Source organism: Chrysochloris asiatica, unplaced genomic scaffold (genome assembly GCF_000296735.1).
Source record: "Chrysochloris asiatica unplaced genomic scaffold, ChrAsi1.0 scaffold00214, whole genome shotgun sequence".
NCBI classification, from domain to species: Eukaryota; Metazoa; Chordata; class Mammalia; order Afrosoricida; family Chrysochloridae; genus Chrysochloris; species Chrysochloris asiatica.
The window spans coordinates 463,699-491,493 of NW_006408732.1; the positions used below are offsets into that span (position 1 = coordinate 463,699).

The 27,795-nt window shown below is 38.6% G+C and overlaps 1 protein-coding gene across 3 annotated transcripts in view; it reads left to right on the forward strand.

Annotated features, from left to right (window-relative positions):
• The window catches only part of ANTXR2 (anthrax toxin receptor 2), a 242,129-nt gene that overhangs the window by 12,914 nt on the left and 201,420 nt on the right, over positions 1–27,795 (forward strand). For all 3 annotated transcript variants that reach the window (XM_006872894.1, XM_006872892.1, XM_006872893.1), the window contains exons 4-7: positions 4,436–4,517; positions 5,254–5,361; positions 5,474–5,542; positions 6,778–6,858. In XM_006872894.1, the coding sequence (XP_006872956.1) occupies positions 4,436–4,517; positions 5,254–5,361; positions 5,474–5,542; positions 6,778–6,858 (340 nt within the window). The remainder of the gene's footprint in view (positions 1–4,435; positions 4,518–5,253; positions 5,362–5,473; positions 5,543–6,777; positions 6,859–27,795) is intronic.

The following is a 27,795-nucleotide window of genomic DNA, read 5'->3' on the forward strand; positions in this document are numbered from 1 at the left end:
CAACTCTAGGGTTTTCTCTAATTTTTTTTTTTTTTTTTTGTCTCTGCACCATCTTGCAGCTAACTTCCAGCTGTGCCATCTGCCTGTTACACAAAAGTTATTCTTGTTTATAGTGCTACACTTAATTCTTAGGTTTACTTAGGAATTTTTGTTCTGTTTTTCTGATTGTTAGTCTAGCACAGGAGTGGGAAACCTTTTCTTCTGTCAAAACATTTGCAGACCGTACAAAATTATCAACTTAAAAATTAGCCTGCTATATTTGGTCAAACATTTAATTAACTCACCTCTAATGTGATGGCTAAGGATCTCTAGTAGTGTAGTGGTTATGAATTGGGCTGCAAACCGCAAGGTCAGAAGTTTGAGACTACCAGCTGTTACGTGGGAGAAAGATGAGGCTTTCTGCTCCTGTAAAGATTTACAGCCTTGGAAACCCTGTACAGGGATGCTATGAGTTGGAACCGACTCCAAGGCACATAACCAACCAATGTGATGGCTGGGAGTCCGGGTGTGACACCATAAGAGTAAGCACTCAACCTCAAGGTCAATTTGAACTGCAAGGTCAGCAATTCAGACTCACCAGCTGTGACACTTAACAACAACAACAATGTGATGGCTACAACTGCAGTTGCCTTGGCAGGTCCAGCCCAAATGATTTTGCAGGCTTCATATGGTCCACAGGCCAGACATTCCTGGACGTTCTGTGCTATAGCAGATGAATATTGAGAGATTTGCCTTCAAGCTCAGTAATTCGGCTTTCCAGTGATTCAATTCTATTTCTTTGCCCTGTCAGTAGATAATTTATTTCTGAAATCTCGTGTTAGTCTTCTGGCTTTCTAATGGGTGTTTTTGTATGGTTCCAACTTTTTCAATTATTTTGTCAGTTTGTTTCCTGATTTTTTTTCTTTAATTTTGTCTGTGTTTTTCTTGATTTCATCTATAGTTTACTCGATCTTTCTCACAAGCCAAAAAAGTTGCCTAATCAGCATTCTTTTAAATCCCTTATCAGGTAACTCAAAAACTGTTTATATGTTCTGATTCTGTATTTTGGTAACTTGTTTGAGGCACTCTGTCTTGTTTCTTGTGTAAACTGAATTTATCTGTTTCCTCACTATACACGGTCCCTATGGGTCGGAATAGACTCGACAGCACTTAACAACAATAATTAATATGTACAATCCATGCTTATCTTACTCACTGGGTAATCTGTCACTGAAAGTCATGCACACCTTCCACAATCTAGTGTTCTGTGGATGCACAGAAGCCACCAAACAGCAGTGCAAGGCAGTCAGCTGAAGTTGCAAATTTCCCTCCCCTTTCCTTTCATCCTCCCTCTCCTGCTCTGGCCTTCTCTCTGTCCACTCCCCTTCAGTCCTTCCCTTCCTCTCCTCTGTCCATGCAAGAGAGAAATTTGTGAAATTCCAGCAGAATTGGCAATATTAGTTAAATTAACAGAGTTTTAAAACGTAGGGCAGTATGTTTGCCTCTTCTCTCTCTTTTTCTCTTTCTGCTTTTCAGATCATTGTAATTATAAAGTAAAGAAAAATTTGATTTTAGAGTGAGATTCACAATAAAAAAAAACAAACTGAGATTTTAATCCTTTTTAAAATATTGCCATTTCTGAAATGTTTTTGAGGCTACGTAGAATGTAACATGATAGCAAAACTCTGTTTATATAAAAAGAAAAACTAAAACCATGAGGATGAAGTAATAAGATAACTGTAGGAACTTATCAGAATTTTGTGAATGAGTAAGAATTTTACTTAGGGCTTCCCAGTAGCCAGAGAAAGAAGTAGACAAGATTTATATAGTTGTTATTAGCAGAAAGGAAGAAGTGTATAGCAATTACTCAGGAGTGCGGAAGAAACTTCTAATGTGAGACCTTATAAGGTACATTGTGGGTCGGATAGCATTATCCATGATCACAGTTTCACAACAAATACTAGTTTCTGTATTACTCTTCTGCTGAAGATATAGAATTAAAACAAAACTCAGTGAACGGATCTTCAAAGATGTTGTTGAATTCAAGCTGATTTTTTTAAACAAAGAAATACACTTGTCTTCTTTTTATTTTTATCATTTTTTCCCTCCTGCCTTTCTTTAGAGTTTTCTTTAAGGTCATTATGTAGATCGGTAAGTTGTGTTTTCACTCTATTATCAGTTTGCTTTTTCCCCATTTGACTGATAAGCACTGTACCACTGAGTGAAAGATTAACAGCTCAAACCCACTAGCCGTTCACCAGAAACCTTCTGCAGTGTTGCTATGACTCGGACCAACTGGATAGCACTTAACAACAACAACAGTAACTTTGGAATTTCCTTTTAGCTGATTAGGCTCCTTTGAAGACTTGCAATCTGATCAGTTTTGGAAAATGGGAACCAAAACTGATTAGATTGCATGTCTTCAGGAGCCTAAACAGCTAAAAGGAAATTCCAAAGTTTGAGGAGAGACAAACAGAAGGCTTAGTTGACCAGGACTATGTATTGGCAAGGAACTCTCTCCCCCTATGACTAGGCAGCTTCAAAAGTAATGATGGGATTCTGTGATCTTAGGATATTAGGGTGGCAACTATTGGTATGAATGAAAAATCAAGAACTGCTCTGCCTTTTCTCTTCTAATAAAATAAGTCAACAGGCCCAAACACTCTGAATCTCATGTTTGACAATTCTTTTAGTTTAGAATTTTCTTCAGGAGGCACACCTTAAAATGTTGCTGCTGTCTGATCTCACAAATATTGGTGAGCAAAATCTGAACTGAATGGAGAAGACAATTTTTGCCAGGCAAAATCTGTTTGTGTAAACTTGAATTTCAGTTGTCTTTTTTACTTTCCTTTTGGCAGGAAGCATTAATGCTTGAGGACACACTGCCATTCATTTCTGGGAAGCACCAAGTATTGAGTTTATATCTGTGTTCAGATAGAATCAGTTTTAAGTCATTTCTGAAGATACTGAACATAAATATTTAGATAAGACAAGTTTATATTTTTACTCCATCGTCTGTAGAATTATGAAAAATTTTAAGTGGTGAATTGAAAAATGTATTAAACACTTACTTTGTAAAAGGCATTATAGTAAGTATTTAGTGTACTTAAGAGAGTAATAAGTAAAAGACATGATTATGGCCTACTCTAAATTTTCAGTTTAGTTGAGAAGTAAGAATATGAAAGTCAGTTAAATTAGTTAAATTACTATTATTGTTTAAACTTTATACTGTGAATTGAGTGAAGGCTTACAGACAAGATTATCAGCTTTACGTTCAATACTTTGCTTCATCTCAGTGATTGCAATCGCCTCCATCCTATTTCCATTCCACCTGCCTCCCGATTCCTTCTCAATGTTGTCCTTGGGTAAATGTTTCCAATGCATAGCACCCTGTATAAGATTTCTGAGGGGTGGCTGATGGGTTTGAACTGTCGACCTAGTGCTTAGCAATACAGTGCTTATTGTACAGCGACATATTAGGACTTTCTAAAGTGTGTTTGTTGTTACTGTTAAGTGTTGTTGAGTCCGTTCTGACTCATAGTGACCCTATTCACAACAGAACAAAACATGCCGAGTCTTGCACCACCCTCACAATTGTTGTTGTATTTCAGCCCTTTACTGAGGTCACTGTGCCAGTTCGTCTTGTGGGGGGTTTCCTCTTTTTCACTGACCCTCTCCTTTACCAAGCATGATGCTCTTCTCCAGGAACTGGTGGTGGTGGTAGTAATGGTTGTTGTGTTTCCCACTCATAGTATACTGTATTGGTTTCTAAGGTGGTAATTCTTTATGGGAACAGAAAGCATCATCTTCCTCCTACAGAGTGACTAGTACTTTTGAACTACTGACCTTGAGGTTAGCAGTCCATCTGGCAATCTGCTATGCTACCAGGGACTTATCCCTCCTAGCAACATGTCTGAAGAGATGAAGTCTTGCCATCCTGGATTCTAAATATCATTCTAACTATACTCTTGCAAAACAGATTTGTTTGCTTTTTTGGTATTTTTGATATTCTTTTCTAACACCATAATTCCAATGCATCAATTTTTCTGTTATCTTCCTATTCATTGTCCAACTTTCACATGCATATGAAGTGATTGAAAATGTCATGGCTTAGATAAGACACACCTGAGTCCTCAAAGTGAGCTCGTTGGTCTTGAACACTTTAAACAGGTCTTTTGCAGAAGATTTGCCTAGTGCAGTACGTTGTTTACCTTCTTGACAGCTGCTGCCATGAGTGTTGACTGTGAATCCAAGCAAAAAGTTAAAATTTAGAAATTGCTAAATGCTTGTAGCAAGAAAGTCTAGGGAGCTATCTGCTTTTAGAACTCATGTTCTTTTCTCTACTTCTTAACTGAAGAAAACAGTTGCAATGCTGCCATGCTTTTTGAGAAGTGTTTATTGTGATCGATCTTTGCTTATTTTCCTTTTGTTTATTATTATAATACTGTATTTTCAGAGGTAAAATTGACCAAGGCTTGAAGGATTTAAAACAGGTTAATCCTGCCGGAGAGACATATATTCATGAAGGACTAAAGCTAGTAAGTACCTTTACATTTATGAGTGTTGGAGAGAATGCATTGTAACTCTTAAGGAATCCCAAAAGCCAATTTATGTGTTTATCTTGCCATTTGTGTGTGTCTTTAATTGTTCTAGGCATGAAAGTGATAGAAAAAATTAGTTGTGGTGGTGATAAGAAAAAAATCAGACTACTTTTTGGCTTTTAAAACATTTTTCCATAGTCTCCGTGATTATATTCAGAAAAGTCAACTACAGCTAAATATTCTTATCAACTTAAAACCAGTGAAGTTCTGGTGTGGCACTGTGGGCTAATGCATCAGACTGCAAAGTCAGTGGTTCAGACTCACCTGCTGCTTCTTTGAAACCCCATGCAGGGTCGCTATGGGTTGGAATCGACTCGACAACACCTAATAACAACTAGCATAGTGGTTACGAATCGGGCTGCAAACCGCAAGGTCAGCAGTTCGAAACTACCAGCTGTTCCGTGGGAGAAAGATGAGGCTTTCTGCTCCCGTAAAGATTTACAGCCTCGGAAACCCTGTACAGGGTCGCTATGAGTCGGAACCGACTCCATAGAACATAACAACAACAACTCTTTAATGAGAATATGCAAATGTTTCAAACACAAAGACCCTGTTTTAAAAGCCTGTTAGTAATAATTTTTGATTTTGTAAAATTTATAAATTCGGCTTGGTGAAACATACTTGTTAAAAGTTAAAATTAAATTATGAGTTGGATAATTATTCTTCATTTCAGGCGAATGAACAAATTCAGAAAGCAGGAGGTTTAAAAACCTCTAGCATTGTAATTGCTCTGACAGATGGCAAATTGGACGGTCTGGTGCCATCATATGCAGAGAAAGAGGTGAGTATTGAACTGAAGCTGTTCTTCACACTCTCCTATACTTTGCTGTATCTCTGCATGTATAGCCTAATAGATGAATAATTGACTTCTCTCTCTCTGTCTTCTGAGCTAGGCAAAGATAACCAGGTCGCTTGGTGCTAGAGTTTATTGTGTTGGTGTTCTTGAATTTGAACAAGCTCAGGTGAGTGCAACAGATCTGGAAACTTGAATTTAAATTGCACCATCAGTGTTTCGTTCTGCTGTGCATAAGGTCGTATAAGGTCATTATGAGTCGGTACCGACCCGATGGCACCTAACAACAATTCTCTTAAGGATGATTTATCAAATTATTTTTGCAGATAACTTGTGACATTAATCAATGTTAACTATTTTTTATAAAAATATTAACTTCTTAGCAGTATAGCTTGAGCAGTATAGCTTGAGCTAGACTGAAAATGAAAATCTAAATTTGTTGAAGACTTGACACTGGGATGCTAATATAAGATCAAAAACTTGAAGTGAATATTGTTTTTCTTCTTTAAATCAATTGATGAGATCATTATGAACATGCTGTTTAGGGTTTTTAGTATGATTTAAAACTTGATTGAAATGGACAGAGACTTGGAACCTTCATTAGAAGTCTTTCCATTTTATTCTTAGACTTTCATATACTAAAGCATATTTTTGAGGCAGTTCTGGTGTGGCATTGTGGGCTAATGCGCCAGACTGCAAAGCCATTTAAACTGCAAGGTTGGCAGTTCCAGTCCACCAGCTGCTCCCCGGAAACCCTATACAGGGTTGCTATGGGTCTCGCTATGGGTCGGAATCGACTTGATGGCACTTAACAACAATAAATATTTTTTAAAAAATTACTTTTCTACTCATAATTGACTTTGCATTTAAATTTTTGGAGAAGCATGGTTAATATTCCCATGATTCATGATGTTTGCAGACCACTAGAGCTCTGCACTATTTTGGTATTACAATTGGAGTTTAGTGAAGGTTGCTGTGGCTGAACTCAACTTCCTTTTGGGGGGCTATGCTCAGAGTTAACATTGCTACCATTACTTTCAATCCCTGACCTCTCCCACAATCCACACTGGTAGATTAATTATTGTGCTGCAATTTTGCAAATGAATGTGGCCAAAAACTTTAATGACATTTTTAACATATTGTAGCTCTTAGACAAGGAGCCCTGGTGGCACAAGTTAGCACTTGATAACTAGATAGCACTTAATAAATAACTGAAAAGCAGGCAGTTCAGTTTTACCAGCTATTCCTGGGCAGTCTGTTTCTGTAAACTTTACATTGTTGGAGACATTCTGAGGCAGTTCTACTGTACTCTATAGGGGTGTTGTGAGACTTGATCTCAAAGGGTTTTGGTTTTGGTTATGTCTTAATCACTTCTTAATTAATTTCCTCACTTTTTTCCTAAAGCTTGAAAAAATTGCTGATTCCAAGGAGCAAGTTTTCCCTGTTAAAGGTGGTTTTCAAGCTCTCAAAGGAATAATTAATTCTGTGAGTAATTTTTCTGTGAGCTCATGTTATATATTTTTAAGCTGTAAAGTGTAATCTTGATTCCAGTATGTTGTTGTTGTTGTGAAGTGCTGTTGAATCGGTTGTCTAACCCATAATGACCCTGTATTGGGTTTCCAAGGAGTAGCTGGTGAGCTTGAACCGCCAACTTTGCAATTCAAATGGCTTTGCAGTTAACCCACAGCGTCACACCAGGACTCCTGATTCCAGTATGTTGTTGTTGTTATGTGCCATGGAGTCGGTTCCAACTCATAGTGACCCTGTACAGGGTTTCCGAGGCTGTAAATCTTTATGGGAGCAGAAAGCCTCATCTTTCTCCCACGGAACAGCTGGTAGTTTCAAACTGCTGGCCTTGCGGTTCGCAGCCGATTCATAACCACTGCGCTACCAGAGCTCTTATCTTGCATAAAGGGATTAAGCAGATGTTTTGTTTGGTATCACATATACAATGCAATTCTAAAGATCTGCCTTTTGTTTTTCAGTGATATTTGGTATTAATTTTCTTAAGTTGTGTTCAGGGAACCTAGAATGTGATTTCAAATTTTTAGGTTTTCATAACAGTCCCAAACACATCTTCCCTTTGGGCATGTGGAGTGCCTAGCCATCTTGATATCTTGAAAGTTTTATAGGCTTATACGAAATGTAAAATAAAATTTTGGATTGCAATGTGTGATTACTCAATCCTCCAAATATGGTATTTCTTAGCGATCTGCAAGACAACTTGAACTAGCAACTATTTGACTGTTGTTGTTGTTTTTTCCATTTTCATGATTAATAGTTTCACTGGAGCTCATAATATTTCTGTTTGGAATTCAGTTGAGCTGTCTCTGGTGATCATTAGAATCTGGGCTTACCTAAACAGGGTGTAAGGAAAAGAGTGATGAAATGCAAAGCAAAACTCAGGGGTTTTCACAGCTGAGGTTTATGTTTCATTTTACTGCCTTTAGCTGGAAGCACTAGGAACAGTTGCTATTAAGTATTTATGATATTTTGGTAAATCCTATCCTAAAATGGAAGTGAATAATATATATTGTTTACACCAAAGTTTATCCTGTACTCTTTAGGTATTTATTGTAGAAAAAAAATATCTTAATTTCTTGTGACATTTGGTTCTGGCATTCAATAGTTTTCTTTAATAACACTTCTTTCAGAAATGTAGATAGAGGCTTACTGAATTTGTTTTTAGTGGAATGTAGGTTGTGTTGCTTTTGTTCTTTTAAGTCAATGGAAATTTTTAGAGAAAACATAAAATTTGCTTCGGTCACATATAAGTATCTCTAGTGTACACACCAAATGTAAACACAAAATGCAACAGAGGCTCAGTTATTAAGGAGTTTACATTTATTACTGTGTTTATTTTTAGGGGAAAATTACAATGTAAATATAGTAAAGTTTTTTAATCTAGATTTAGGATAACTGATTTTAGTTTTAAAATGTAGGAAACAGGGTGGACATTGCAAAAGGGTGTATAATTTGAGCCATTAAAAATAAATCAGTGGGGTATATCTTAAGGAGCTTTTTATTGTATTTTGGCATTTGCAATTATTGCTCTAATTATACTGGAAATGAGAAAAGCCTCCCCTTTTCCCTATGGAGGTTTTTTTTCTCCCCTCCCCCTTTGTATAAAAAAGATTGCACTGACAGTTCTTCAATGGCTGATGAGCTTTTCAAAAATCTCTTTTTATTGGTCATAACTAAAGATAAAAATTTCCTTTTGAAGATAATAATAATAATGAACTACCAGAGGAGATAAAGTTGTGGTTGCTTCACTTATTCATATTTAGTTTCTTAAATTTTATTTTTTATTTTTCCTTTTCTAATAGGAAGACTTTAAATATGTCTTTCAAATGACAATTTATCTTCTCTGAGGTTTTCGATAGACTTTAACTTGACTATATTATATATATAATTTAGAATGCTATTAGAAACATTTTAGTTATTTTAGCCACAAATAAAGATTATTGAGTTTCATCTGGATGAGTATAACTTCATCTCAGTATAGTTGAACTTTGGCTAGTTTGTCACAAAATAAGGAACAAATGATCCTCAGGGAAGCCAGCCAGGGGTGGAGTAGGGGAAGGTGACAGTATCTGGCATCTTTGACTAGAAGAGAAAGGAAGATGATAAGCCAACCATGATCACATTAATGGAAGAGTCATCCCATCTTGGATTCAACCAATTTCAGATTGAAAATATTCCATGAGGCATGCGGGTAGTCGTGGGGAGAAGCAATCAGATGGCCAAAGTAATCCTTCAAAGGTTGTGAGTCCAATGAACTGACTCAATGGCATCTAGCTATCGCAAAGGGTGGTATTCTAATTTCTGTCCTAACAGAGAAAAGCAGTGATCCAGTTTTCTTAAGGCTCTATTGTTTTTAGGAACCTTTGGGTTGGTTCAGACTGATAGCAACTCTAGGCCCTGTGTACAACAGAACCAAACACTGCCCAGTCCTGTACCATCCTCACAACCTTTTCTGTATTTGAGCTCATCGCTCCAGTCACTATGTTGATCTACCTCATTGTGTGCCGCCTTCTTTTTTGCTGAACCTCTACTTTACAAAGTGTGATACCTTCTCCAGAGGGCTTGGTTCTTTCTAATCATAGTCCAAAGTGCTTGAGATGAAGTCTCACTTTCTGGCTTCTAAGGAGCATTCTGACTGTGCTTCTTCAAAGATAGATTCATTCGTATGTTTAATTATTATTTACCAACATAATTCAAATGCATCCTTTTTTTTAGCAGATCTTATTTATTCATTGTCCAATTTTTACATGCATATGAGGCAATTGGAAATACCATGACTTAGGTCAGGTGTATCCTAGTCCTCAAAGTGACATATTTAACACTTTAAAGAGGCCTTTTACAGTAGATTTACCCAATGCAATATGTCATTATTTGATTTCTTGATTGCTGTTTCCATGAGCATTGATTGTGGATCCAAGTGAAATGAAATCCTTGACAACTTCAGTCTTTTCCTGAATATTGTCTATTAGTTCAGTTGTGAGGATTTTTGTTTTCTTATATTTGCAGAGAACACACCTTGTATGCTCTTCTCTTTCAGCACTTAAGGTGCGTTCTCTGCATATTTGCTTTGTTGTTGTTTAGTGTTGTTTGTTGTTGTTTAGCAGAAACTTCTGGAGTTGCCTGGACCCAGTGTCACACTGTTTACAAAACAAAGATGAATCTACCCTGAATCTACCTTGCCAGAGGCCCAAGGCCATATCCACATGAAAGTGTTAGTCTCTACCTTTTAGTTTCTCTACCTTTTTCCAAGGTAGAGAAAATGATTGAACTTGAGTATTTTTAAAAGGTTTATGTGTTTGACTTAGGAGCTCTGGTAGCATGTTGTTGTTGTTGTTGTCAGGTGCCATCGAGTCGGAACCGACTCATAGCGACCCTATGCACAGCAGAACGAAACAATGTTCGATCCTGGGCCAACCTCACTACCGCTGCTACACCTGAGTCCATCAATGATGCCACCTGGCTGATCCATCTCGTTGGGGGTCTTCCTCTTTTTCTCTGACCCTCCACCCTACCCAGCATGACATCCTTCTCCAGCGATTGTTTCCTCCAGACAATATGTCCAAAGTAGGAGAGACGAAGTTTAGCCATCCTGGACTCCAAGGAGCACTCTGGATGCACTTCTTCCAAAACAGATTTATTGGTTCTTTTGGCAGTCCATGGCACTTTCAGTATTCTCCTCCAACACCACAACTCAAAGGCATCAATTCTTCTACGATCCTCCTTATTCACTGTCCAGCTTTCGCATCCATATGAGGCTATTGAAAACACAATGGCCTGGGTCAGGCGCACCCTAGTCCTCAAGCTGACATCTCTACTCTTCAACACTTTAAAAAGTTCCGGTGCAGCAGGTTTGCCCAGTGCAATACATCGTCTGATCTCTTGACTGCTACTTCCGCGAGTGTTGATAGTTGATCCAACTGGTAGCATAGAGTTTATGAATTGGACTGATAACCTCAAAGTCAGCAGTTCAAAACTACCAGCCATTCCCCATATGAAAGATGAGGCTTTCTGCTCCCCTAAAGATTCATAGCCTTAGAAACTTTATACAAGGTTCTATGAGTTGGAACTGACTCCAAGGCACACCACCATCATCATGTGTGACTGCCTTATGGATATTGGTTTCTCATCCCTATTATTGTAAAGTAGACATACATGTGTGATAGAAATATTGGAATTATGATTACAGAGAGCTTGTAAGCCTGTCTTCATCCTACACTTGGGTTGGATTTGTTAAAAAAAAGTTAAAATTTTCCCTGGAAAAAATAAGCTTTTTGATTTAAGCCTTTGTAGAGTATGGGGTCCTTAGGTAGAATCCTAAGCCCCACCCAGAACCTTCAGAGTTGAGATATTTGCATTTTAAGAGACATGTAGATCAACCCAGAACTGTAGGGAGGAAAAAAAAAAAAAAGTGGACAGTTTGGTTTTTCGGGTTTTGGAGGTATCAAGGGAAGGGAAATTGGCCCATCAGAGAAAACCTCCTTCTAGGAATGAAAGTTAAAGTAACCAGCTGTATGTTTGCTGGTATGTCTACTTGTGAGTGGAATTTGGGGAATTGCAGCAATGAAGACACTGGCTGAGTTTGGATGTGTCCTATGGCACCACCCAGTTGACCTTGAGATGAAGGTGAGGGAAGGTAGGCTGGGCTGAAGTTTAGGGAGTTGTGTGAACTGCCAAGCCTATGGGGACTAGGGCTAAGAGTCAAGGGGCCAGCTGATTTGAAGTGCAAGGAGGTGTGTGTGAACTCCCAAACTTGCACTTGGTACCCATTGACCTAGCATGAATGGCTATAGCTGAGTTCACCAGAATCTAAGCAGATGAAGATAAGGATGTTTGATTCTGTGAACAAGTGTCAATTGCTACAATTTGATGAACTGGGCTTTTGCTTATGAATGCAGTTGCTCAAAATCCAATTGGAATGGAGCATTCATTAGATCAAGGACCCTGTTTGTCTCCTCAGTGTACTGGGCTAATGTTGTTGTTGTGAAGTGCTGTCGAGTCAATTCCGACCCATAGCAACCCTAAATAGGGTTTCCAGGGAGCAGTTGGTGAGCTTGAACCACTGACTTTGCAGTTCAAATGGCTTTGCAGTCTGACACATTAACCACAGCACCACACCAGGACTCTGATGTTGTTGTTGTGAAGTGCCGTTGAGTCGATTCCAACCCATAGCAACCCTGGATAGGGTTTCCAAGGAGCAGCTGGTGAGCTTGAACCACCAAACTTGCAGTTCAAATGGCTTTGCAGTCTGGTGCCTTAACCCACAGTGCCATACCAGGACCCCTTAGGACTCTGATAGGTCTGGGTGATTTAGACATTGGCTATAAAAAATGGGGGTCTATAAAGGCATAAAGTGGCTGTCTTACAAGTGTTCACGGGTGTGCTTATTGAAAATGAAGTTCAAGGGAGAATCCTCACTGACTAGTTTTCTTCTTTTCCAGATGGGTCTGGTGAAATGGGATGGGGAATGATGCTGATAGGATTTTGTTATTTCAATTGTGAGTAATTATTAGTAGGATTAATTGTGATTGTCTAAACTATAACTGTAGAAGATGTGTAACTGTAAACGGGGAGTAGTTATTTTTCATCTCAGGAGCATTTCAATGTCCAAAGGATACATTCTGAAAGCCAGCCTCCTGTCTATAGATACACAACCTTGCTCAGTCCATGGGCCCAGTGTCCACAGCTGCTCTGTTTTTCCATGGTGCCACAATCTTCCACTGTCTCTGCTGTCGCCGCTTTTCCAGGGAGGGATTCCAGGCTTCATTCATGTTTTTCTTTAACGATGGTTCTGGGATCATCTGTTCCTGGAAGTTTCCAACCGGCAGCCCGACTTGTAGCCACTATGACATTATGCTACCAGAACTCCTTCATATGGAGAGAGAGAGTGAGTCCTGTTGTGGTACTACGGGTTTATGCACTGGATTGCAAGGTCTGTTTGAACTGCAAGATTGGCATGTTCAAGATCACGAGTTCCTCCTCGGAAACCCTTTGCAGGGTTGCTATGAGTTGGATGTACCTACTTGATGGCACTTAGCAACAACAGATGTTTATATATGTGTATGTATGTGTGTGATTTTTTGGTTTGCTTTGATTTTGTATGTGTGCATCAAATATTTTTGCTTTGTTCATTTGTGACATATAATATGTAAATGGAGCCAGTGCATTTTCAGTTGTGTATATTTTAGTTATATCATGTTGGGTGTAAGTATGACTTTACAATTTTCTTTATTTAGAGATTATGCTATAATTTATAGGTTTCAAGTTGACAAAGGTGGACTATAATTGTTAGCATTTTGTAATAGTTAGGTTTTTCCCTAGGCCAGGATATCCAGAGGTTTAGCAGTTGAGATCTACTTATTTCTATGGGGGTCTTCCTCTTTTTCTCTGACCCTCCACTTTACCAAACACGATTCCCTTCTCCAGGGACTGGCCCCACCTGATAACATGTGTGAAATATGAGAGATGAAGTCTGGCCACCATGGCTTCAAGGCAGCATTTTGGCTGTACTTCTCCCAACATAGATCTTTCAACATAGTTCGTTCTTTTGAACGTCTATGGTATTTTTAATATTCTCCATCACCACAATTCAAATGCATCAGTTCTTCCCTATTCATTGTCCCACTTTCACATGCATATGAGGTAGTTGAAAATGCCATGGTGAGGCACACCTCAGTCCTCAAAGTGATAGCTATGCTGTGTAACACTTGAGTGTTGATTGTGGATCCAAGCAAAATGAAATCGTTGACAGCTTCAATCTTTTTTCACTTATCATAATATAATCATAGTGTACTTGAACATTTTTAAAAATGAACTTCTCTTTTTCAAGAAAACATTTTTCTTTGAACTGACTTCTGATTTTATAGGACTTTGCTTTCATCCTTTTATTTCCACTGTTGTTAGGTTTACAGAAGTAGATTACCAGGTCTTTTACCCATAGAACCACTGTGTAGGTCCCAACTGCCAACCTTTTGGCTAGCCACACAGCATTAAACAATTGAACCAGTAGGGCTTCTTCCAGAGTATTGGTTTGGTGCTATAGGATAAGCCCTGGACTGCTAACCAGAAGTTCACGCGTTCAAACCCACCAACTGCAACTTGGAAACCCTATGCATGGTCACTATAATTCAGAACTGACTTGACAGCTCTTAACAAAAACAAAACAGGTTTTGTTTTTTTTTTTTCTTTTTTTTCCCAAATCTGGATTTCAAGTGACAGTAACCTAATTCATATTAGCTTAAGGGAAAGAAAGCCTGTGGCTCCTTTAATTGGAGCCTAGAGAGTAAAACTGAATCAGATACAGCTGGATCCAGAACATCGAGTTATGTTTGCTTCTCTCATAAAGTTTGCTCATGCTTTTCTGTATTTGCTTTATTTTTTCCTCTTCTTGATGAATGTCAGAGAAGGTACCTGACAAATACTTCAGGCTTATGGTTTGTTCTGAGTTGCCATCAAGATGCTTCCAACTCACAGCGACTCTTTGTATAAAGAATCAAACACTGTTCAGTCATGCTCCATGCTCACAATTGGTGTTATTCTTGAGTCCATTGTTGCAGTCAGTCAGTTTTATATTGTTGTTTTAGGTGCCATCAGGTCAATACCGACACTTAGCAACTCTATGGACAACAGAATGAAATCCTGCCCAGTCCTGTGCCTACCGCACAATTCTTGCTACATTTGAGCCCACTGCTGCTAACACTGTGCTAATCATCTCATTTGGTATCTTTCTTTTTTGTTCTGATCCTCCAATTAACTAACATAATATCATTGTCCAGGGACTAGTTTCTCCTGATAATTTGCCCGAAGTATGAAAGAGGAAATCTTGCCATCTTTGCTTCCAAGGAGCACTGTGACTATACTTTTTTTTTTTAAGCATTTATTGTATATTGAGTGAGTGAAGGCTTATAGGGCAGATGACCAGTTTTAGATTTAGCAAATCATTGTAATGGTTACAGTTCCCTCTATGTACCCATGTTGTTGTTGTTAAGTGCCACCGAGTCAATTCTGACCCATAGTGACCTTGTACAGTGTTTCCAAGGAGCCGGTGGTGAATTTGAACCACCGACCTTCCAATTCAAACGACTTTGCAGTCTGACACATTAGCCCACAGCACCACACCAGGACTCCCTATGTACCCTTGTTGTTGTTGTTAGGTGCCGTCGAGTTGGTACTGACCCATAGCGACCCTATGCACAGCAGAACGAAACACTGCCTGATTCTGGGCCAACCTCACTACTGTTGCAATGCTTGAGTCCATCGATGCTGCCACCTGGCCAATCCATCTCTTTGGGGGTCTTCCTTTTTTTCCTCTGACTCTCCACTCTACCCAGCCAACAGTATTTATCTCTATTACCTTTTTCTTTTATGTACACATGCCATGTTGTAAAAATATATTCATTTAAATTTCCAAAGGGCACATTTTACAAGCCAACCTCCTGCACACAGGCACACTGCTTTTCTCAGTTCGTGAACCTACAGTCCACTGATGCTCTGTCTCTCTGTGCCATCACCTCTGCCACCATCTCTTTTGTTGCCACTTTTCTGGTTAGGATCCCTCCTCTCACGTTCTTCCTTCTTGATGGTCCTAGGATCTCCTGTTCCTGAAATGACAGATTAACTGCTGTCACCCTATTAGTTACACCTCTTCTACATGTACAGTTGTGACAGTCACCATTAGACCTGAAAACAGTTACTTTAAATTGAATCATAAAGTCCTATCCTCCTCATCACCAGGCCCATCTGGACAAGAGGAAAGCTATTCAGTAGGATTTCTGTCTTACTGCCCTCGTTCTGACGCTAAGCACCCTCATAAAAGCTTATAAGCCAGTCACGTCATGCCTTCATAGCCCCCCAATTTCGGTAGCCAAAGTCTGAGATGCCTATCCCTGTCAACCAGTGTGCTGGGGAGACATACTTGATCCTTAGTATGAAGAATCCTTCCCTATTCACTTGAAATTTTGGGCAGCTTCATCCATAAACAAGGATCCAGTTTATCAGGTTGTAGCAATTTATACTTGCTCCCTGTATCATACTAGTTCATCTTCATCTCGTCAAATTCTGGTTAGCAAGCCATGTATACTGTCTGTGAGTCTGGGAGTTCTTAAAAGCCTCTCCACTCTTTAGATCAGCTGGCTGCTTCATTCTTAACTCTAGCCCCCAGTAGCCAGTGTCTTTGGGCTTGGGAGTTCACACATCTCCCTGAACTTCAAACCATTGCTATACTTCTTCTAAAAAAGTTAGATTTGTTCTTTTGGCAGTCCATGGTACTTTTAATAGTCTCCTCCAAAATCATAACACAAATGCATCAATTCTTTATGGTCTTCCTTATTCACCATCCAACTTTCACATGCATATAAGGTTATTGAAAATACCATGAGTTGGGTTAGGTTCACCTTAGTCCTCAAACTAACATCTTTGTTCTTCAACACTTTAAAGAGGTCTTGTTCATCAGATTAGACTAATGCAATACTCCTTTGATTTCTTGACTGCTGCTTCTCTGAGTGTTGATGGTTGTTGGGGACCGGCCTCGACATAGGGGTTCGGTTCACAAGGAGGAGATACCTGGCGGCGATAGAGATAGCAAAAGAGACACAGAGACGCAAAGAGAGAGACAAAGAACCACTCCGAAACCAGAGTGAATGCTGGACTGGCATCAGGCAGATCCTGCTTTGCAAACATCTCAGCCATGAAGGCCATAATATCCTGCATAGTAAACATCTTAGCTAAATAGGCAGTATGGTTGCAAGACTGGACTGTGCCCCCTACATGCTGTAACGCACGCCTTGCCAGTCGTAATGCACCTGGATTTGTTCTGTGCCTTCCTTTTATTTAGGGGAGGTACTTTACACAAAGCTAGGAGGGACCAAGACAAGTTACAGCTGTCAATCTTACTTTTCCAGACATTCAGGCAACTTTACATCGTACTTCGCTGGTTCAAATCCCAGGCCCACAACTTGGTTTCTCAGGCTCAATTAACATATCTATAGCCCCTGAGCTCAGTTGGGGGAAGATGAGAGGTAAGGACAAAAGCTTGGGCGGAGTCCCGCTGTTTCGGCTTCCTGAGCCAGGTTTTCAGGAATTTGGCTCAAAAGCTAACACTTGGGAGAGATTCAGGGAAGATGGCTTTTTTGTCTGTAGAACAAAGAACTGCGAAGTAGCTAAGATATTTTTAGTTAGTCCTTTGGAGAAAAGCTTGACCTTTGAAACCTTTAGTCTCGGGTGCCGTCGAGTCGGTTCCGACCCATAGCGACCCTGTACAGGGTTTCCGAGGGTGCAAATCTTTACGGGAGTAGAAAGCCTCATCTTTCTCCCGCGGAGCGGTTGGTAGTTTCGAACCGCTGACCTTAAGGTTCGCAGCCTGATTCGTAACCACTATGCTACCAGGCTTTAGGAGGTTCTAATATTTCTCTGTGGATAATAAGGGCTCATGTTTGCAATTAATAAAACATAACCGGATATTAAGATGAAAAACAATTTGCCATTAACTGCCAAGTGGCTAGATCTGTTACACTCAGGCCTATAGGGCCTCGAACCTCTGACCAGGCTTACATGGTCTGCAACAGATGGTTAATCCAAGCAAAATGAAGTTGTTGACATTAACTATGTAGTCCTAACTTAACAAGTCCATTAGAAAGTGAGAGTTATTCTTTCCCAGCATCCATATATAATTGGTCTACTGTAAAACAGCCTACTGCCCCAGATGAGGACTCTGCTGCGGTAAATGGATACACTCATCCCCCTTGAATTAATTACAATGTGAGCATAGTTTGGACAAGTCATTCCCACCTTCATAACAAAGGGATGGGGGCAAGGTGGACTAAAAAGAGTAGGCACCATGAATGATAGACTCACAAAGACCATGTGGAGTGGAGAACTGTTTCCTCAATGAACAGGAACATTTTATAAAAGTGCAAGGATAAAAAACAGTTCTGGCAAGGAGAAATTCGGTAGCTATCACGGTTTTTAACATATATTTAAATACAACTCCCCCTTCCTTCTTAATTCACTTAACTGAAGCGTAAATTGGAGTCCTGGTGTGGGGCTGTGAGTTAATGTGCTGGACTAAAAAGTTGGTTTGAACAGATAGGTTGGCGGTTCAAGCTCACCAGCGGCTCCTCGGAAACCCTATACAGGGTCGCTGTGGGTTGGAACTGACTCTACAGCACTTAACAATAGCAACAACAAAACAAAATAATAACTTTGCGTTAACTATTCATGTTATTAACTGATCTTTTATAGTCATATTTTTACATTCGTTGTCCATTGCTGCATCTGCACAATCATCTTAACAATAGATTATTTTCTTCTTTCTCTGGTTAGAACTATAATGTAAGGAAATCAGATCTACTTTGAAAAGTTATAACTTTGTAAGAGTTTAGGAGGAATCTAAAGTGATGATATTTGGTTTTGTCAACAAACCAGTTACCACTGAATTGACTCAGACTCATGGTGTGCCTATGTATGTCAAATCGAAGTCTGTGCCATAGGATTTTCATTACTGAGTTTTTGGAAGTAGATCAACAAGCCTTTCTTCCAAGGTGCCTCTGGGTAGACTTGAATCTATAACCTTTGCTTAGCAACCAAGCTCTTTAGCTATGTACTTCACCCAGAGACTTCAGTTTAATGACAATGTTTTATTTCTTAGAATATCTAGCATTAGTCTGTTGGGTTACAAAAGAAAATGAACTCTAGTGGATCACTTTTTCTTGACAGTAGATATAATTGTCTAGAAGGACATTTAAAAAATGGGGAAAATGGTAAATTTGTATAGCCGAATTTACCATCTGTTTAAATTCAGTTGGGGATATGAATGAATCCTGAGTTATACCTCACTTAAAAAATGTGAATATCTTATTTAACCAAAAGCATTTGATTATATACTACATTCAAGATTCTGCTTTGGGCGCTTGAATACAAAGTTGGACATGGCATTCATGATATCTAAGCTTGTAGATTTTAGGCATAAATATTTGATTGAAAAATTTATAGGAATATTGACAAAACATTTAAAATTTTTCACATTGCATAGAGTACCATTTTATTTCACACCTTAGATTTGTGACAAACCAAGTGGAACAAGTATCCTTAGAATACTTGGCAACTGTTTCATGTTTTAGTTGATAAGAGGGTGTTAATCCAGAACACATATAACTAATATATACATTACAATGAACACTATATTAAACTATAATTCTTTGAGGTTCTGAAACCGATTGTACATTTATTGTTACATTAGCCTATATTTTCAAAACACTTTAAATAGAAAGCCTATTCATCCTCTAGAAATTATTATGAACTTCTTCTGACCAAAAGAGAAGAAGGAAGGGGAAAAAAATGTAGAGGTAGATAAACCTTTGTTTCAAATCAAAATTTATTTTTTATATTTTTGTATATTGTTGTAAGAAAGGAAGACTTGGTAATATAAGCTGACATGACTTAGTTGTAGATGTGAGCTGCTGAGGAACTCAAATACTTTTTGTTATTGTTATTTTAATTACATTTGTGATACAGGTGTAGTTTCACCAACAGTATCATCAGAATTATGCATCTGCTTTTTGGTTTCTTTTTGAGATAAGATGAGCAAAAGACAGTGACTATCAGTTATATTCTTCTCTACATTTCTTAGAGTAAAAATTTGTTTATAAATTTGTCTTTTGTGCTTATATTACTCACTTATTTGCAATCGAAGAGATAACCCATATTTAGAAATGTGTCAGTGTGGTGCAAGCAGCATTGAGCAACTGGTATTATGAAGTTATAAGCATTTTTAAAGAATGAACTCAACCAGAACACATGATTACACATTATAAATGTTTTTAATCCAAGTATTGACTCTAAGAGAAAAATATGTCTGATTAAGTTATAAAGCAGCCAGGGAGAAAACACATTGAGCATTGAAAAGTAAAAACCAGATAAGAAAATACCATTAGAAATATCATTTTAGTTGTTTTTTGTTGGTTATTTTATTCACATAAACGATTACTGAAAGTGCACTTTAGTGGGACTATTAGAGCTTGAGTTATGGTGTTGTAGGAGAATATTGAAAGTGCCATGGGCTGCCAAAGAACCAACAGATGTATGTTGGAAGAAATGCAGCCAGAGTGCTCCTTGGAGGCCAGGATGACCAAATTCCGTCTCTCATGCTTCGGACGTATTGTCAGGAGGGACCAGTCGCTGGAGAAGGCTATCATGTTTGGTAGGGTGGAGGGTCAGAGAAAAAAAGAGGAAGACCCCAGCGAGATGGATTGGCAAAGTGGCAGCATCAATGGGCTCAAGTGTGGCAGCAATTGTGAGGTTTGCCCAGGATTGGGCAGTGTTTCTGTTGTGCATAGGGTCACTATGAGTTGGTACCAGCTGAATAGCACCTAACAACAATGATTAGAGCAAACTGCTGTTTGTTGATTTTCCTTCTGAGATTTAAACTTGTTAAGTACCTTCAAATTAGTTTTGAACCATAGCAACTCTGTATAGAGTTTCAGAGGAGGGCTTGTGGGTTTGAACCACTGACCTTGTGTTAGAACCTTTATATTTGGAATAAATGCCTGAGGTAGTTAAAGGTTCTCAGTGAGTCAGAAAAAAATGTCTACTTGTTTAGACTTTATTGTTATCTTGATTTACTGATATTTTCTGGTCTGTTGTATGCCTTGGAAATCAGCAGTCTGTCTCTAATTGAAGGGTGCTCCTGGAACGCTTGTAAAGTATCCATAACGATATATTGTTAGCAATGGTATATACCCAAAGACAGAGTCCGAAAATTATTTCTGGGATAAATATTTAGAATGTTTAATTGTTGTTGTTGTTATGTGCCGTGGAGTCAGAACCAACTCATAGCGACCCTGTACAGGGTTTCTGAGGCTGTAAATCTTTACGGGAGCAGGAAGCCTCATCTTTCTCCCGCGGAACAGCTGGTAGTTTCGAACTGCTGACCTTAAGGTTCGCAGTCCAATTCGTAACCACTATGCTACCAGAATGTTTAATAGTGTTGTAAAAATCTTGGAAAAACTTGGGTAGCATATGTGAATTTAAGTGTAATAAAATAATTTACTTTCTTTGTGATAAAAAGCCATTTCAACTCAAATTGACCTTAAAAAATGAGATCCCAGGAAAACCTTTGAATGGAATTTGTATCATTTTCTTCTTCTGAGACATCCTATTTAGAGTTGTCCCTTTAAAAAAAAAGATACATTTCATAAATTGACATCACTTTTTGTGCTAACTTTATATATTTTTTTCATTTTGTTTTGTGTTTTTATTATTATTTGTTTTACATTCTGGTCCACTGCCTAAAGGGTGTCACTGACTGCTACAATGTGAATTCATCCAAATGATTTTTCATTTCAGTGTGAATAGCTAAAGATGAGATTTGATTAATTCAAGTAGTTCCTCATTAAGCTTTGCATGTTTTGTATACTTAACTGCTTAATGCTACACAGCCTATTTGTTTTATAATCAAAATACTCATACTTTTGATTGAAAATGCTTACATTTATTTGCAATTAAATGCAACAAGTGTTAATTGAGTAGCTGCTATTTGGAATGTATTGTTCTATCTTTTTATTAGATTGGATCTCTTTACATGGTTGTGTTATTCACTTAAAATGCATTTATTTATTTTCTTATGGAATGGGTTTTCTTATTTTCCAGATGTCATACTCTTCCCATTGTCATTTAGAAACTAGAAAATGTGATGCGGATTTTTAAACGTTTTGGCTTCCAATAGTTGTAGGAAGTGCTTTGAAAAACCAAACCAAACCAAAAACCAACTAATCAACTAACCAACAATAAAAAAATACTGGTTGCTTGATCTTCAGATCACAAGACATAACTCCTAGACTATTCTCAATACCAAAAGTGAGAGGATGGTCCAGGAGTGGGCAGTGTTTTATTTTGTTGTACATAGGGGGGCTGTGACTTGCAGTTGATTTGATGGCAGCCGTTTAACAACAGATCCTACCTAGGTGTTTCCCTCAGATCTCTCAATATAGGCTTCAAAGACACGATAGGCTCCAAGTAATATCTTGATTTTGATCCCTTATCTTAATTTATTCATGCCAAATTTTATCTTGGCTATATTTCAACTATAACTGTCCAATAATTGAGCCCCTTTTATCTTAAAGGCCAGAAATAAAACAGCCACAAATATCACCATTGTAGCATTTTACTACTACAGGCATATGAAACAGCTCTTTCCTCATATGTATTATTATAACATATATTCATTGTGTAAACATAGTAAGGGATTTATTAACTTTTAATCAAAATATGGTTTGATATCTTAAAATTTCTAAGAAAAAATAAATCAAATCAGGGTTTTCACAAAACTCATATCTTCTTATGATATTCTTTGGTCATTTCTGCTACAGGTTATTCCTTGACAATATCTTCACTTTTCCTGGATATTGTTAAATAATGATAAAGACCTAACTGTGACTCTATAGACAAGGAAGATTAAAAAAAAAAAAAAAAACATTCTCTGTAACTACTGGGAATCTTGGATAGTTGTATGTAGGAATTAGTATTATTTTAGGTGCCGTCACGTCACCTCTGACTCATAGTATAACAGAACTAAATAAACATTGCCTGCTCTTGTACCATCCTCACAGTGCTTGCTGTGCTTGAGCCCATTGTTGCAATCCCTCTTGTTGAGGGTCTCCCTGTTTTTCAATGACTTCTTATTTACCAAGCGTTACATCCTTCTCCATGAATTGGTCCCTCCTGATACAATGTGTTAAAAGTAAGTTAGAGCAAGTCTCGCCATCCTTGCTTCAAAGGTGCAATCTGGCTGGACTTCAATCCAAGGAGTTCCTTTTGGCACTCCATGGTATAGTCAATATTCTTCATTAACACCACAGTTTGAGTGTGACAGTTCTTCAGTCTTCTTTTTTTGGTGCCTGGTTCTAGCATACATGCATGAATTCGTTGTTGCTGTTATTCTTACGTGCCATCAAGACTCACAGCAACCCTGTATAGGGTTTCCAAGGAGTGACTGGTGAGTTTGAACTGCCAGTCTTGTGGTTCAAACTGACTTTGCAGTCCAGTGCTTATCCTACAGTACCACATCAGGAATGGTTTCAAAATGTCCACAAACCAATTCTGGCTCCAGAGTTCATATCTGCCACTTGTTACCTAGTATGGAAATTTGTCCTGTAGTGAAATTCTGAACCTGATTACATTGCTATAGAGGTAGAACCAATCCGTATGAATTTGAAACATGACTGAAGTATCCAGGACAAGATACCATTCTGTTACCTCTTTCAAGTCAGGCTGTTGGAGACAGGACTGCACAATGGGGTCCACTTTCATCTCTAGCCAAACACCTGTGGTCTCAGAGGAGGGTAGCACACAGTACTGTCACAGCTGACTCATTAGACTGCATCCAGGTTTACTGCTAACCAGAAACTAACCCAAAAGGAGGCAAAAGCAAAGCTCTTTTATTCTACTTTTCTCTTTCTTTACAAATAGAGAAATTCATGAAATTAGTATTTGCAGCATTCACTATTTAGAGTATTCTGTTTATCAAAATTGTATACATAATACATCAGGATGATATAAAATCAGTTAAAAGTAACAGAAAATAATTTTAATTTACAAGGAGCAGGCAGTCATGGTTCAATGATACAATTCTTGTCTCTAATCCAAGATTCCCTGACAATGAGACTTGAATGTTATAGTGACATTGAATGATTTCAAATGAGAGTCCAGGCTAAGATAGACTTAGAAGAAAGGTCTGGCAATCTGCTTTCAAGTATCAGCCAATAAAGGACGGTGGTTCAATCCCATTATGAGGCACACCCACTATGAGGCAACTAGCAACAGCAATTTACAATGGGTGAGTTGCATTGTCCCAAATAATTCAGAAGTGGAAAAAATACCTGTATTTGAATTTCTTATGTTATTACATAAGAAATACAACTGGAAAAGAGTTACTTCCACAAAATATGTTGTTGTAAAGAACCGTCAAGTTGGTTTTGACTCATCGCGACCCTGTATAGGATTTCTGAGGAGCAGGTGGTGGGTTGAATCTGTTGACTTTGTGGTTTGAAGTCCAGTACTTATTCTACAGCGCCACACTAGGAATCCACAAATATAGTTGACGTTAATGACATGGATGGAGTAAGCTCTTGGGACCTTCATTTGCTGATGTAGCATGACTCAAAATGGGAAGAAACAGTTACAAATATCCACTATTAGTCAGAATATGGAATGTACAAATTATGAATATGGGAAAATGAGAAGTTGTCAAAAATAAAATGAAATGCATAAAGAGTGATATCATAGGTATTAGTCAATTGAAATGGACTGGTATCGCATTTTGACTTGAACAATCACAGGAGTCTTGGTTAGGTGCTGCATAAACAAAGTAATACACTGGCCTGCAGTGTTGGTTTGAACCACAAGGTTGGAGGTTCAAGCTCACCAGCTGCTCCTTAGAAACCTTATACAGGGTTGCTGTCGGTTGGAACCAACTGGACAACACTTAACAATAACAAGAACAGTGGTTTATTAAGCTAGGAAAGACAAACTGAAGAAGAATGGCATTGTATTCATCACCACTTAAAGAACTGTCTTGACATACAGTGCTGTCTGTGATAGGATAATATCCATGCACTAAAAAGGAAGACTAGTTAATATAATTGTTATTCCGATTTCTTCAACTATCAATGTAAAGATGAGGAAACTGAAGCTTTTTTTTAAACCAACTTTTGCTGTCTGAAATTGGTCAAACATGCAGTCAAGATACATTTATAATTAGTGGTGAGTGAAAAGTTGGAAATAATGAAGAATTGTCTTTGAGAGGCAAAATAAAGTATTATGAAAGTACAAATTCTTGGAGTCAGAAAACCAAAAGGGAAGAAAGCATTGAGCATTTCTCAAGCTGAAAGAATTGAAGAAAAAATTGAAACCTCAAATTGCAATAATGAGGGATTCTATATGGATAAAATATTGGATGATGCAGTAAGTATCAAGAGATTATGGAAGAAATAAAACAGAGGGAATGGAAGCAAATGCTGTTGTATGATGATGCATGGAGGGAATTGTGGTTGTTGTAATGAAATGATATTATAGGATGAATGTAAAGCTGATGTTTGCCCATGTAAAGTATCACTCAATTCACAATAAAAACTTAAAAGAAAGAAGAAACAGCAAAAACAAGCAAACAAAAAAAGAAAACAAACAACCTAATTAAAAAATGGACAAAGACTTCTACAAAATCTCACAAAGGAGAAAAAACAGATGGAAAATAAGCACATGAAAGTATGTCCAACATTATATCATAGGTGAATTGCATATTAAAACAACAATGAGATACCATCATATACTACTCAACAGCAACAGTAACAAAAATTCAAACTCACTGTCATCCAGTGGATTTCAACCCATAGTAATCTTGTATAGTTTATCTCAGGTTGTAAATCTTTAAAGAAGCAAAAAACCTTGAATTTCTTATGCAGAGTTGGTGATGAATTTGAGCACAGCTAATAAGAGTGCCTAAAATCCAAAACAATGATGCCATCAAAGGCTGGTGAAGATGGGGAGCTACAGGAACTTACTACTAGTGGGAATGCACAATGGTCCAGCCACTCAGAAGGATGGTTTGATGGTTTTCCACACATTTAAGCAGGGCTACCCAACGTACCCTGGTACCCAAGGGTACCAGGAATTGATGTAATAAAAATTGAAATCTTTCAAGAAAGCGAGGCAACACAGGAAGCACTCACTCATCTCTGCCAAGAAATTTGGAAGACAACTATTTGGCCGACTGATTGGAAGAAATCTATATTTGTGCCCATTCGAAAGAGAGGTGACCTAATGGAATGCAGAAGTCGTTGGACAATCTCTTTGATATCCCATGTGAGTGAAGTTTTACTAAAGGTAATACAGAACTGGCTGCAAGCATGCATTGACAGAGAACTTCCACAGGTTCAAGCCGGATTCAGAAGGAGCTGTGGAATGAGGGGAATCATTGCTGATACCCTATGGATCTTGGTTGAAAACAGAAATTATCAGAAAGATATTTACCTGTGTTTTATTGACTATGCAAAGGCTTTTGATTGTGTGGATCAGGACAAGCTATGGACAACATTGTGAAGTATGAGTATTCCAGAGCACTTAATTGTGCTCCTGAGGAATCTGTACTTGGACCAAGAAGCAGTTGTTCGAACAGAACATGGGAACGCTGAATGGCTTAAAATTAAGAAAGGTGTGCGACAAGGTTGTATTCTTTCACCATACTTATTCAACCTGCATGCTGAGCAAATAATCCGAGAAGCTAGGTTCTATGAAGAAAAACATGGCATCAGGATTGGAGGAAGACTCATTAAAATCCTGCGATATGCAGATGATACAACCTTGCTTGCTGAACGTGAAGAGAACTTAATACATTTACTGATGAAGATCAAAGACCACAGCCTTCGGTATGGATTACATCTCAATGCAAAAAAAAACCCAAAAATCCTCACGACTGGACCAATAAACAACATTCTTATCAACAGAGAAAAAATTGAAGTTGTCAAGCACTTCATTCTTCTTGGATCAACTATCAACACTCACAGAAGCAGCAGTCAAGAAATCAAATGATGTATTGCATTAGGCAAATCTGCTGCACAAGACATTTTTAAAGTGTTGAAGAGCAAAGGTGTCAGCTTGAGGACTAAAGTGCACCTGACCCAAGCCATGGTATTTTCAATAACCTTATGTACATGCGAAAGCTGGACAGTGAATTAGGAAATGTAGAAGAATTGATACTTTTGAGTTGTGGTGTTGGAGGAGAATATTGAAAGTACCATGGGCTGCCAAAAGAACCAATAGATCTCTTTTGGAAGAACTGTAGCCAGAGTGCTCCTTGGAGGCCAGGATGGCCAGGCTTCATCTTTCATACTTCAGACATGTTGTCAGGAGGGACCACTCACTGTTAAGGATATCATGTTTAGTAAGGTGGAGGGTCAGAGAAAAATAGGGAGACCCTCCACGAGATAGTTTGTCCAAGTGGCAGCATCGATGGACTAAAGCGTGGCAACGGTAGTGAGGTTGGCCCAGGATCGGGCAGTGCTTCGTTCTGCTGTGCATAGGGTTGCTATGAGTTGATACTGACTCGATGGCACCTAACAACAACAACAACCCAAGGAGCTCTGGTAGAGTAGTGGTAATGAATTGGGCTGCTAATCTCACAGTCAGCAGTTCGAAACTACCAGCTGTTCCATGGGAGAAAGAGGAGACTTTCTGCTCTCATAAAGATTTATAGCCTCGGAAACCCTGTACAGGGTCACTATGAGTCAGAACTGACTTCATGGCACATAACAGCAGCACCATGTGATCCAGCAACTGCACCTTACTAGGTAGTTTTCAAGTGAGTTTAAAATCTATATCCACACAAAAACCTATAGACAAATGTTGATGGCAGTTTTATTTATAATTTCTCCCAACCTGAACGTATCCAAGGTGTTCCTCAGTTAGATAAGTCTGGTATGCCAGTTCAATAGAATATTATCAAACACTATAAAGAACCAAAAGTCCCGGGGGAACTAAATGCCTAATGCTCAGTGAAATACACTGCCCTGGAGAGGCTGTGATTAGATGGTCAGGAAAGGTAGCAGGATGGGGACCCAAAGTGCCATTGACTGTTAGGGCTTGGGGAGCTGGAGGTGAATAGACAGAGCACAGGGCATTTAACTCGGAAGCTCTCCTGTGGGGTTTTGTAATGGTGCATACACAACATTCAGCTGTACCAAACCCAAAGATTTGACAGCATAAAGAGAGAACACTGATGTGAATATCGGTTGTTGTTGTTGTTGTCAGGTGCCTTCGAGTCGGAACCGACTCATAGCGACTCCATGCACAGCAGAACGAAACAATGTTCGATCCTGGGCCAACCTCACCACCGCTGCCACCCCCGAGTCCATC